Source organism: Coenobita brevimanus, chromosome 70 (assembly GCF_032717465.1).
Source record: "Coenobita brevimanus isolate Jiangsu-jjx chromosome 70, ASM3271746v2, whole genome shotgun sequence".
In the NCBI taxonomy this organism is placed as follows: Eukaryota; Metazoa; Arthropoda; class Malacostraca; order Decapoda; family Coenobitidae; genus Coenobita; species Coenobita brevimanus.
The window spans coordinates 36,102,765-36,116,655 of record NC_137023.1 but is presented as its reverse complement, the minus strand read 5'-3'; the positions used below and the strand labels follow the sequence as shown (position 1 = coordinate 36,116,655).

Genomic DNA, 13,891 nt, shown 5'->3' with positions numbered 1-13,891 from the left:
ATATAATAAAAAACAAAATAAAGAAATGAAAGCACAAGTTTATAAGACATAAAAGAAACAGAATTCCTTAGGGTGACGCACATCTCCCCCCAGGAGAGAGAGAGAGAGAGAGAGAGAGACATCGCGGGTATGGAAAATGTGGCAACACTGTACAGAGGTTCGTGCCCCACCCAAACCGCCAGTTAAGAATGGTACCACCATAGTTGCCTTCCCCATTCATACTTAATTTGAGATCGTATACATTTAGAAAGATATACATTTGAACCTTATACAGTACTGTACAGTTCGTAATCATCACACCTCTGGAGGTTTCCCAGTGGCAAGTAAATTGTCAGGTGTTGGCTGGAGTAAAATTGACAAGTCCTCCCCTGCTGAGGTTTGACCCCTAAAAGATGGGTGTTCACATAGGCTGTCCAAGGGTACTAGGGCCAAAAAGACTGGTGTCTGCATATGTGGTCATGTCCCCCCACCCCCATACCACCACACCCACACACCACCCACCCTCACCTCCCATCCTAACCCCCCGCCCTCCCCCCACCACCCCACCCCGAAACCCTCACTGGCCTCCAACTCCCCTCACCTTCCCCCCAATACCCCACAATGCCCCCTACCACCCCTACCCTCCCCACCCCTACCCCCATCCCCATGCCCCCACAACCCCCAATTCCCCCAACCACCCCCATTCCCCCCACCATCCCACCACCACCCACCACCATCCCCCACCATCAACACCTCCACCCCCTATCACCCACCCCCAACCCCCACCACCCCAATTCCGTACCCTCCACGACATCCACCCCCCACACCCCCAAACCCCCCACACCCCAAACAACCCAACCCCTTCAACCCCCACTGCCACCCCCACCCTTTCCCCCCCACCCACCTCCCAATCCCCCCCACCCACCTCCCAATCCCCCCCTTACCACCCCCACCCTTTTCCCCCCACCCACCTCCCAACCCTCCCACTTACCATCCCCACCCATCACCCTCCAACCCCACCCTACCCCCTACCCCCACCCCCGAGCTCCCTCAAGCACCCAGTCCCTATCCCTGCACCACCCCACAACCCCCACACCTCCCCCTCCCACAAATCCCCCACCATATCGCACCCACCGATTATACCCGTCCTGAGTATATGTCAAAACATTCTGATTCCTGTCTTTTAAGGGTTAAGTATTAGATCAAAATAGCCATCAGACCATGTAGGTTTCCCAGTGGCAAATATAATTGCTTGGCAGTAGCCAGAGTAAAATATATGTATTTTGTCATTTGAAGTGCAAAGGTTAAGAGAAGAGTGTATTAGGAATTGCGGTTATGATTTCATGTCTGAATTGCATTATTCAGAAGTTTATGGAGAATTTCCTCCTTGTGATCCCCACCTCATTTAATAAGGCACTGCACACACCATAAGGATTAGTACTGTATGAAGTAGAGTGCAGTTGTTGTTGTTGTTGCGCAACCCCAGTCTGTCTGGCCAAGCAGACTATCAACCAGAGGCAAGCAACTGACCATGCAGGGCCATCCTGTGTAGTGAACTGATGTTCCCTTGCGCCTCGCCACAATGAGGTGCAGGTGGAGGTTTGGTTCCCAGGTGGGTGCTGCATTTGCATCTCTCCATCCAGCTATGAGGGGTGCCATAGTAGGCTCCACTTCACTCTGTGATCTGGTTAGGATTCTTAATGGAGAGAATAGTTTGTGTATACTGTATTTATGGTAATGAACTTGCATCCCATATGATTATCACTTGAAGTAGCTTATTAGTACGGTATGTGGTAGGTAAATATTAGTTGTACTCAGTTATTAAAAGCTTCTGTAAAAAGTAAGCCATTTTTGCCTGGAATTCCTTCATATTCCTGACAGAGTTGCTATCAAATATATCTTTCTATCTATCTATCAGTGGCCAGACGCTGTAATCGCATAAGGGGTGGCTACAAACAAATCGTCTCCATATTACCCTGTCCCATGTCATTTCACTGTCCTCTGCCCAGCTCACACCCCTACCTCTCATACACCTCTCCACTCTATCCCTCCATCTCATCCTCAGCCTCCCCCTCCCTCTCCCTCCCTCTACCCCACTCGCTCACACACTCCTATTCAGTCTCTCATTCTCCAACCTCCACATGGCTAAACCACCTCAGTGTATCTCTCCTAGCACTTTATCACATCCACATCCATACCACAACACGCCTTCACTTCCTCATTTGTCAGTCTGTCTCTCCATGTAACTCCACATGCTCCCCTCAAATAACTCACTCTTGACTTGTGTCCTTCCAACAGGGTCCAAGCTTCACTGCCATACGTTAGAGTAGGTATCACAATACTGTCATGCTGCGACTTTTTTACTTCCCTGCTCATTGCTGTATTTCTTGTCACGGCTTTCAAAGAACCAGCAACCATTCTTCCATTTTGTACCCTTTCAAGCACTTTATCCTCAAAACTTCTATCCTTACTCATCACACTACTGAAATACTTAAATGCACTCAACATTTTTCATTCCCCCATCATCCAACCTCATTGCACATTCAGTGACTTCATTTTTTTTTGAAGACCATAGCTTTATACTTCCCTACTTTCACCTTTAGATTCCGTTTCTGACACACATTCCCAGGCTCATTCACCAATCCTAGCAGCTCCCGTTCATCTTCACTTAAGAATACAGCATCATCTGCAAACAACAGTACAGGAAGCTTCCAAATGCTGCCCTCTCTCATTAGGTTCGCCTTCCAAATGCTGCCCTCTCTCATTAGGGTCGCTCCAACATCCACTGGCCCACATTGTATCTCTTTTATAACCCCATCCATATATTCTATAACCTCATCCATGTGCAGAGTGAACAGCCATGGAGACATGACACATCTATTTCAGTCCAATATTCAGATAGAAAAATTCACTCGGTTCACCATCCACATGCACTGCAGCCTTAGCACCCTCATACATACTCATATGGCATTCAGCAACTTCCCATTTACTCCATGTATTCTTAATGTTTTCCACATTCCTTGTCTATCCACTGTGTCATATGCATTCTCCAAATTCATGAAGACTGCATACAACCTCATTCCCTTCTCTAGAAATTTTTCCTCTAAAGACCTGAGGATGAATATCTGATCTACACAACCTCCTCCTTTCGTAAGACCTCCCTGTTCTCCAACTAATTCCACACTTATTTCCCTAGCTCTGTCAATAAGTATCCTACCATGAAATTCCTGTTACACAAAGAAGACAAATACTCCATTGATTACCACTCACTTCTTTTTTCCCATTCCCTCTGTACAGGGGAATAATTGTACCTGACTTCCAATCCTCCAGGACTTTACCGTCCTTCCAGGCCAATCTGCACATCTTCCATATCCACTCTACTACTGTCTCTCCCCCATGCTTCAGTACTTCACCACACACTCTATCAATTCCTGGAGCTTTCCCCATTTTGACTTTCTTCATTGCGTCCACTACTTCCATCATACTGATCTCTTCCTCACTTCTCACCTCCCTCAGTTTCCCAGCCATTCCCTAGCCACTTATACATGCATTACTTTCATTCTCCATGCTTAACAATTCAAGTGTTCTTTCCATCTGCACACTTTTTTTTGTCTTATTCACTACCAGCATACCATTTTTATCTTTCACTCCCTTATTGACTTCTTTATCACCCTGTCTAACTCTACCTCCTTCCAGAACATTTTCTTACATTCCCTTCACTTTACATTCAAATTCCGTCCCAGTTCCCCATCTACTCTCTTCTTACTCTCTCTTACTAATCTTTTCTCCTCTCCCTTCCTCTTTACATATAACTCTCTCTTCCGTCTCACAACTTCTCCATGCCTTTGCTTCCCATCCACTCACTGTATGCTTTCTTCTTTTGTGCCACATTTTGTCTCACCTCATCATTCCACCATGCTGTTCCTTGCACCCCTGTTCATCTTCTCTTCACCCACACACCACCTCGCATGCTGCACATATATCTTCTGTGAATATCTTGCACACACCTTCCACCTCCCCCATCTGCCTCAAATCATATTTACCCAATAGTGCCTCCGCTTCTCCCTTATATTCTGTGTTTTTTCCATCCTCTTGTTACCTTCCTACCCTCCTTGTATGGACTACTTCCTCCTGTCCTTCCCTTCTTCCATTCATCCATTGCACTTGTGCCTTGACTTTCACCACCACCAATTGGTGGTCAGAAAGTCCAAATCACTAACCTCTATATGCTCTTGCATCCATTACACACCTTCTCATTCTATCATCCACACACACAATCAATCATTGCCATCTGTTTATTCATATCACGACCCACCCTTCTATACCTTTGGATAATTTTGTGTAAAGAGGGTATTGGCTATCACCAACCCTTTTCCAGCACAAATGTCCATTAGAGCACTACGATTCTCACCATCTCATCAGGCACACCCCACTCACTAACTACTCCATCTGCCTATACATTACCTACTTTTCCATTCATGTCTCCAATGAAGAACACTCAATCTTCTGAAACTTTTCCATGCATGGTTCCATATTTGCCCAGAACTCATCTTTCACTCTGCTTGTACGATCTTATGTTGGCGCATCCACACACACAATTGCCCTCGTTTGTATTCCTACTTTCAGTCTTACCCATACAGTCCTTGAACCAACTTATCCATACTCTTATATTCTCCCTCCATCTCTTCCACACAACAGTACATACACCCTCTTGTGCCCTCTCATTCTCACCTACTCCCATGCATATACCCCATCCATATGCTCATAGTCTCACCTCTCCATTTAGTCTCAGTCAGTCCACATATGTCCACTTTTGCACCCTCAAGCACTTGGACAGTTTCTTTTCCTTTCACCTCATCATTCAAACCTCATACAGTCCACGTTGCAATTTGTACCATATCCTTTGCCTGGTCCTTGGACGTCACCTGTTGGTCTGTCCAGGTCTGAGGCTTTTTGTTTGTATCTTTAGTTACCGGTAGTTATTTTCCAGAGAGGCACTAACTCTCCGCCAACCCTCTTGTTGACATGTAGGGAACTCGTGTTGGTTGATTATAAGGTTACCACTCAGCACATTATATGATTTCCTTGTTTACAGGAGTAATACCGGTATTTATGCATTTAGCAGTATACGGTAGCAATGAAAAGCATTTGCATTTTTTCTTTGTTGAAGGTATCTGTTGTGGTACTGTATTGCTTCTTTGTTATTAGATATCTTAACTGCTTTCTTCACACTATTGTGTTGAAATATGGTTAAGTATCATTCTATTCTGTTCAATGTCATATCATGCAGTCTTCAGAAATTGTCTTGCTCTACCAGACTGGAGAATAATTTTATTACATGTAAGTAGCCATATATGCTGAAAGTTCTGTCTTATGAAGTAAAATGGCTGTTTTTGTTGTTTCTATTGAAGGTGGAATGGTGAGAGAAGGTGCTGCTGTCCAAAAGGAGACAAGTTTGGTCTCTGGCTTGGGCAGGGAACAGTTTGATTATTTAAATTTTGCTAAAAGAATGTTTTGTTATTTGGGGGATATGTTATGTACTGGAGGGGGCTAGAGCTAGTTCTGTGGCTAGCATAAGGTTTGGTTGGAGTAAGTTCAGGGAGCTGTTGCCATTCCTGATGTTGAGAGGGCTTTCCCTCCATGCTAAGGGATCTTTGCATACAGCATGTGTTAGGAATGTATTGCTGTATGGTAGTAAGACCTGGGCAGTAAAGGAAAAGGATATTTTTAGGCACAGATGTGCAGAAATGACAGTCAGTAGATGGATGTGTAGTGTGTCCTTGAATGCAAGGCCTTGGGGGGGGGGGACAAGGATTATGATTGAAGAGCAGAGGAAGGATGAGACTGGAGTGTAGTGGCATAGTGATGAGTGGTAGATTGAGATGATTTGTCCATGTTGAGAGGATGGAGGATGACAGTTGGGTGCAGAAGATGAGAAGTGAAAACGTCAGGGGTTGGATAAGTCATAGACCGTGACCTCAGGGATAAGGGTCTGAATAGGGAGGCTGCCAGTTATTGAGCAGCATTGAGAACTGCTGTTCAGTGTGAAAAATGGGTATTAGTGCCAAAGTGGTGACAGGTGAATCTGTATGAAAAATAAAAGTACAGTACAGTAATGCTCGTCCATGGGCGCATGTTAAAACATAAGCCAAGAGTCAGACATGTAGCTAGTTATAAAAAAAAAAAAAAAAAAAAAAAAAAAAAAAAAAAAAAAATAGACATATATTGTATGTTAGTCCCTGTGCATGATGTTGATGCACCATAGCCATAAAGCTTTGTGTTGTCATTCCAGGATGCCGTTCAGGCGATGGTGGCGGACTGCGACCATCAAGCCATCAAGAGAAACAAAAATGTGGACGCCTTCCTCAATAGATGTATGTTTCTAAGTTTTATTTTCTTTGTGCTGTATAGTTCATTTATCTCCCATTTTATAGCTGGATTAAGTTACTGAGAATCCAGACACTTATTGTTTTTCAGAGTGACCCATCGCCAACAGTAGCTAAATGTTTTAAGAAAAACAAGTGGGTGTTAAATCATGTGCATTTTACACAAAGGACATTTTCAAATATTAGCCGCTCAAACTCTCAAGAACAATTTACAAATGCAGAACCTCATGCAATACACCAGATAGTTTAGCGCCGGGCTCCTACGCTTCTCATGGGGCAGTGCAGGACTAGATGATGAATGAATGAATGAAAAATTCTCTGTGGCACAGTAATTACCAGTTTTGCAGCTTGTAAACATATTTTGATATTCTTAGTTGTATGTTGGAGTAGGGGCATTGTCTAACTTTGGTTTACTTTTTTTAATCTCTTATCTTTTATTTATTATCCATAAACCCAACATCACATGACTGTATGCAACATGCTATGGAAGCATGTTTTAGGAGGATAAGTGCTCATTGTTTAAACTGCATGCAAGTGAATCAAGCACCATAAGGCAGCAGTCCAGTGGAAGATGATTGTATGTTGAGTGTTACTGGTTTGTAGTTTTTCTTAATTTTGTAACTGATTCTTGTCATGGAATGAGCATCTTTCATAGTACAGTAAAACCTCGATTTAACGGCATTCATTCTAACAGCAACCCCAAACTAATGGCACAAATCTCCCGAGGAATGTTTATGCAAAAAACTTTTAAAAATTCCCCCCAAATGGGTATAAATTAGAAAGAAATTCAAATGTGGCGGGCGCCGCATGCATCTCGATCATCTGTTTGCAGTTTCCTGCCAACTGGGTATGTTTATGCTCACCCAGTCTTCCTCTTGCCTAGCCTGACCCCAAAGTGAAAAAAATTAACATGTTAGGTTGGATTTAAGAACTAGTATAGACTTCATAACTTACAGTAGTGAACTTATTTACGTAATGCCATCTATTCTACTCCAACCTGCCAGCTAACTTACCTGGATTACTGTACAGTAGAGTCGTGATTTAAGACCAAAAGAAACAACTATCATACAATAACACGAGCATTTAATTTCTCCCATAATTATATAATAGCATGGTAATACCACTCAATTGCATGACAGAAACTGGGAAATTGGTGTTTTGGTACTGGATTTCCAGATACAGCTCGTGTGTTATGCTTTTGTCGGTCACTGATTGGTTTCCTCGACCCGACCCGACCCACATGACCCCCATACCATCAGTCACAGCCTGCTGCCTACCTCAGTGTTGTGTGAACGGTTGCTGTGATGAGAAGTTTATTTGCTTATTTCCTTGCTCCTTGTTTCATCTCAGAACTGAGCACGTGGTTCCAAACTAACTTTAGTTATGCCTGAGCACCATGAAAGTGCTATGAACACAAGAAAAGCATTTATTCTAAATGAAAATATAAAATTGTTGGACGAAGTTGCCTATTGTGTTGCAACTTAAATGCAAATGATCAGACAGATAAAATGAGTCGGGATGTTTATGATGTGGATAGTTTTCGTTGTTGGAAAAAAAAAGTTAATGATGGAGCAGTAAAATTCATGTATTTGCCTTTAGTGGAATGAGTGTGAAAAAAAGAAGAAAAAAAAGGCTTTGTGCTCGATCTTTTTGTTATAAACTGACGATCTTTGGTCAAGTAAACTCAGATCATACAATACGTGAAGACACTACGTTTTGACAAAAACAGTTAGGCAAGATAATTATGTGAGTTCAGTTCTTGTGAAATACCGCCATACAAATTATACTGTTTGGCTGACTTGTTTATTTTTCACAATTTCTGCATTCGTGTGTATCTGAGAAGTGAGATGCGCAATCACTCCATGCTGACGACTTCTTTACTGTATAGTTTTTTTTTCCTTTATTGTTGATGACTAACGGCTTTCAAAAAGTTTCACACTGTATTTTTTATTTATTTTTTATTAGTATCGAAAGTGATTCATGACAAAATATGCATGATGCTGGCCGGGCATTATTCATGTGTTGTTTAGGTCAAGTTTATGCTTGATATCCAATGAGGACTCTCAAGAGGCTTAGTGGCAATCCTTGGTGATTAAAATTTTTATGAGGAGTATTAGGGGGCAAAACTAATAGGTTAGGTTAGCATGCAATAGCCATGCATTGATGTGTCCATTTGGTGAGGTCATATGTAAACACACTGTCTTCGGTGTCTTAAGGCAGACATATTTCTAATAATCTATCATTAAATATATTTTTAACGAAAAATATGAGGCTCCTAGAACCTAACCCCCTATTTTACATGTAAATATATGTCACGTTTTAGCGCGAAATTGATATGGCACGTGATTCTGCATAACCTATCTTGTGTTGTATGAAGACTCAGCTGTACTCTACTTACCTGGATTACTGTACTGTACTTACCTGGATTACTGTACAGTACTTTTCTACAACATCACATCTACCTGCTTTCTTTTGTTCTAAATATAATTTTTTTTTATTGATTTTGTATGTCTGCACATGTTTATATGCTTAAAAATGTGTTAAAATGTGTTAGCATGAGTTCCAGGGATATCGATAGGTGTAAGCCCCAATCTAACGGAATTTCGTTTTTTTCGGCATTCTCAGGGCCCCCTAGGGTGCCGTTAAATCGAGGTTTTACTGTATTTGACATGTCTTATAGAATACATTTTCACTATTCTGCACTGATATGTAAACTAAATAAATAGAAGAGTGTCATCATCATCATCATCATCTGGACCTCCTTTTCCACCCTAGGGCAGGGTGAGGAGTAGCAGTGTCCAGACAACCCTAGTTTATTTAATCCAGTGGGTCACACTTCCATTCACTCATCATTCAGGCTCCTTCAATCGTGGCTCTGTCTGATTCGTCAAAAAACTTTCACTGCATTGTGTAGCATCACATAAATGTATCCAATAGAGTCAATCCCAGTGCTATCACATTAAAAAGGGATCCCAAATCCCTGATCATGCACTTCTTGTCACAACATTCATCCAGCCAGATCGATCTCGTCAGTCCCTTAGCCTCACCAACTTCCATACCTCTCTTCCTCACACACTCGTCCACCATATCCCTCCACCTTCTCCTTGGCCTACCTTACCTCCTCCTCCCTTCAGATTCACTCAGATATACCTTTTTCACCATTCTGTTGTTATCCATTCTCTCCACATGACCATACCATCTCAGTACACTCTCTTCAATTTTGATGTCCACAGACTTCCTCACTCAGCATCTCTCACGAATCACATTACAGTGTTTCGTTTCCTATCCACTCTCTGTACTCCACATAGCCACGTTCCTCATAAAGATACTCGCCGCTTCATTACAGTATCATAGTATGTTACAGTTTTTTGGCTAACACAAGACAATTGATATGGCAAGGGAGTGCATTGATTAAAGAGTATTGTGATATATTTGTTAAAATGCATCTCTGATTTATGTTTCTGTGTGTTTTTATTTTGTGCAGATCGTGAATGTATATTGGATGTGGAGCACTTACGTATGCGAGCTGATGACTTTACTAATATTAAAGTCATTGGAAGAGGGGCCTTTGGTGAAGTCCAGCTTGTTAGACATAAGTATACTAAAAAGGTACGCAAGTTTACTGTCTGCTGCAGAGTAGGGATAAAAATTCATGTTGCCTCCTGCTTTTCTCTCCATGGATGTTGGAATGGTGAATCTGCAGGAGCCAGCACTGGTGACTTTATTTGGCCACAGATCAGTGTCATCACTGTCATTTGCTGGGGATTCATGGTACTGATTTTCTGAGTCCATGGAGAGAGAAGCAGGAGAGGCAATGGGACTTGATTTTGACTGTTTTTTTTGTTTTTAATAGTTTTGTTTGAAACTTGAACATTAACTACAGTACAGTGGTGTATGTTTAGTTCATGAGTGTATTTTACATCTTGTAGTCTGATTGACTGTGACCTTGAAAATCAGTTTGTTTATTCAGCTGGAATGGCTTGATGACAGGTATAGTGTTTTGGTGATTTCTGTCTTTAGATCATTTCCCTGCAGCCTGAATAGTTTCTGTTTGTATACTCATGGGTTATCTCTTCTTGACAGGTGTATGCTATGAAACTGCTTAGCAAATTTGAAATGATTAAAAGATCAGATTCAGCGTTTTTCTGGGAGGAACGAGACATCATGGCACATGCCAATTCAGAATGGATAGTTCAGCTACACTTTGCCTTCCAAGACAGCAAGTTCCTGTATATGGTAATGGACTACATGCCTGGTGAGTGAAATGTACACATTAGAATTTGTATATGTTCCTTCTGAATACTTTCCAGTTGATTGATGCCTTTAATTGAGTTTCATTTTTTCATGATTTTCATTTTCTTCTCTCTGTCGTAATCAGTTCGTTTCGTTTTCGTTTCGTTTTTAAAGGCTCCAACATGCTTGCATGTGTCGGCCTTGGTCACCTAATGGCGGCTCTCCACGCTGCACGATCCATTGCAGCCTCCCTCTTCAGTCCCTTAACCCTAAGGTCACACTTAATGACCTCGTCCCATGTCTTTCTCGGTCTACCCCTCACAACCCCACCCCCAATATTAACACTTCTCACCTTCCTCACCCAATTATCATCCCCCATCCTCTCCACATGTCCAAACCACCTCAATCTACCTCTCCTCATCACAACACCAGTACACTCCAGTCCCATCCTACCTCTCAACTCTTCCATTGTAAACCCAACCCCTCCAGGCCTTGGACGCAGGGACGCACTGCACATCCACCTAATCATTGTCATTTCAGTACGTCTGAGCCGGCGAATGTCTTCCTCCTTCACTGCCCAGGTCTCACTACCATACAGCATTACACTCCTAACACATGCTGCATACAAAGACCCCTTAGCACGTAGGGAGAGCCCTCTCAATGTCAGGAGAGGCAAGAGCTCCCTGAACTTCTTCCAACCACTACTCACCCTAGCCACAGAGCTAGCTCCAGCCCCACCTCCAGCACACAACATGTCTCCCAAATAACAAAACTCTTCCACACACTCAAGAGATTCACCAGCAAGTTCAATCCTTTCACGTCTGACGATCTCCACCTGCTCACCCCGGCACGCCGTACACATAAAATCAGCATTATCTCGCAGTCTACCTCTGATACCACTACATCTCTTATGCACCCATTTATCACACACACTGCACAAGATGGAATTACTTCCCACGCCCTTGTGGCAAACTGCACATGGCCACTCTCCCTTGTCTTTGACAGTACCGCCACCAACCCTAGATATCATCAATTTTGTTTTATCTGCATTTACCCTTAAACCCTTTTGCCCCATACCATCTCTCCACTTCCTAAACCTTTCCTCCGCCTCCCTTTCATTCTCTGCAATCAACACCAAATCATCAGCATACAACAACTCCCACGGGAGTCCGTTTCTAAAGTCACGTGAAAGGGCTTCAAGTACCATGATAAACAACACGGGACTCAAGACTGACCCCTGATGCACACCAACATTCACGGAAAACTCATCACTCAAATCTCCATTCACTCTCACCTGGGTGTGAGCACCCACATACATGGCCATAACCACCCTAACCAGCCACTCCTCCAAGCCATGCTTTCTCATTGCCCACTTCACCACCTCTCTAGGGACTCTGTCAAAGGCCTTTTCCAAATCAACAAAAACAAAATAAAGATCCCTTCTCCTACCAATATATTTTTCCTGAAGCTGTCGAACAATGAATATGGCATCAGTGGTCCCCCTACCGGGCATAAACCCAAACTGCATCTCATCAATATTCACTCTTTCTCTAATCATACCTTCTAAAACTTTCTCCATTACCTTCATTATCTGATCTAAAAGCTTTATACCTCTATAATTTCCTCTTTCCAGGGCATCACCCTTCCCTTTATACACATTTACAATTACACTCTTCAGCCAATCATCTGGGACAACACACTCATAAATAATCCTGTTTATCAGGTCAGTGACTAAACTCACCCCTATATCGCCTGAGGCCTTCAACATTTCGGCAGTCAACCCAGACACACCTGCTGCCTTCCCCACCCTCATCCTGCCTATTGCCTCATTCACAGTAGCAGTATCAATCAAAGGCCAAGGGCCAGACACTGGATCTGCTGGCTCCAAACCTTCCCTGTCCTAGTCAAACTCCTCATTCAACAACCGGTTATAATGCTCTCTCCATGCATCTTTAATATCCTCACTGTTCACCACTACCCTTCCTTCATCATTCTTCACACACTGCTCACCTATGATATCCCAATTATCCCTCTTCATCTGACCTGCCACCCTAAATATATTTTTCCTTTCCCCATGATTTAGGTTATCAAGTAATTGTCTCTGTGACTCAGACTTTGCCCTGTATACCTCTCTCCTAGCCCTACGCTTGGCAGCCAAATATTCCTCTTTGCTACCACCCTTCTTCCATTCCCGGAAAAGCCTTCTTTTCTCCTTAATTGCAGCTTCTACACCCTCATCCCACCACCAAGTTACTTTATGTCTTGGTGGTCCTCTTGTCCAGCCGCATGTTACATCAGTAACTCTCAAGAAATTATTCTTGAGGGCTCTGTACTGTTCATTAACGCCTCTGTCTACAGCTCCCTGTTCAGCCACCACTCTCCTCAACTCGCTATAGAAGGCATCCCTTACTACTTGGTTTTTCAGCTTCCATATTTTCCTCCTAGGTACATAAGTCCTCTTTTTCATCACTTGTTCTTTAAGCACCATATCACAAATCAATAGTTTGTGCTGCTGCACACACTCCTCACTTCTTATAACTTTAACATCCCTCACTAACCTCCTATCGGCCCTCCTAACCAGAAAATAATCTATCTGACTGCTATTTCCCCCAGACTCATATGTAATTAACCTACTGTCTCTTTTCCTAAAATATTTGTTGCACACAATCATGTCCATTGCCTCCCCAAACTCGAGTATCCTTTCCCCTTCTGCATATCAGTGTGATAGAGAAAGTTTTTACTCTTAAATATTTATAATGGGATATTAATTTAGTTTGTATTTCTTTTATTTGTGTATAATCTAAGAAGTACAGTAAAAGTCCTATTATTCGGCAGCTGATTGTTCGGTAGATCCGACATTTCGGCAGTTTTGAGAAATAGTCCCATTTACGAAAATCATTGATTGTTCGGCAGATGTCCGGAATCATCTCGGCAGTCTAGGAAATGTTATCTGTGGCTTGTAGGCCTGATGTTTCATTACACTTCTGTATGTTCACTAATTTCTATATTTTTATTCAGATTCAGGTATAGTACTGTATTGATTACAATATTGCACGGTATCATACACTACAGTAACCACCCCCACCAAATTAGCGAGGGTTACGTTCCAAGCCCCCACGCTGATTCTTGAAATTCTTTCATTCTTGATGCCTTCCTGAAAATGACACCGGTAATTGAGTAGCCCATGAACCACTGACACTGTAATGCATTACCCATTAATAAATGTTGCTTGTTAAATCAGTTTCCCCGTTGTTTTTAGCTGTACGGCTGTGACAGCTCTAGTATTTTTATTC

The 13,891-nt window shown here is 42.6% G+C and overlaps 1 protein-coding gene across 1 annotated transcript in view; it reads left to right on the top strand.

Annotated features, from left to right (window-relative positions):
- Nucleotides 1-13,891, top strand: part of Rok (Rho associated coiled-coil containing protein kinase) — a 165,688-nt gene that overhangs the window by 14,787 nt on the left and 137,010 nt on the right. The window contains exons 3-5 of the mRNA XM_080277508.1: nt 6,272-6,353; nt 9,850-9,974; nt 10,449-10,620. Coding sequence (XP_080133634.1) covers nt 6,272-6,353; nt 9,850-9,974; nt 10,449-10,620 — 379 coding nt within the window. The remainder of the gene's footprint in view (nt 1-6,271; nt 6,354-9,849; nt 9,975-10,448; nt 10,621-13,891) is intronic.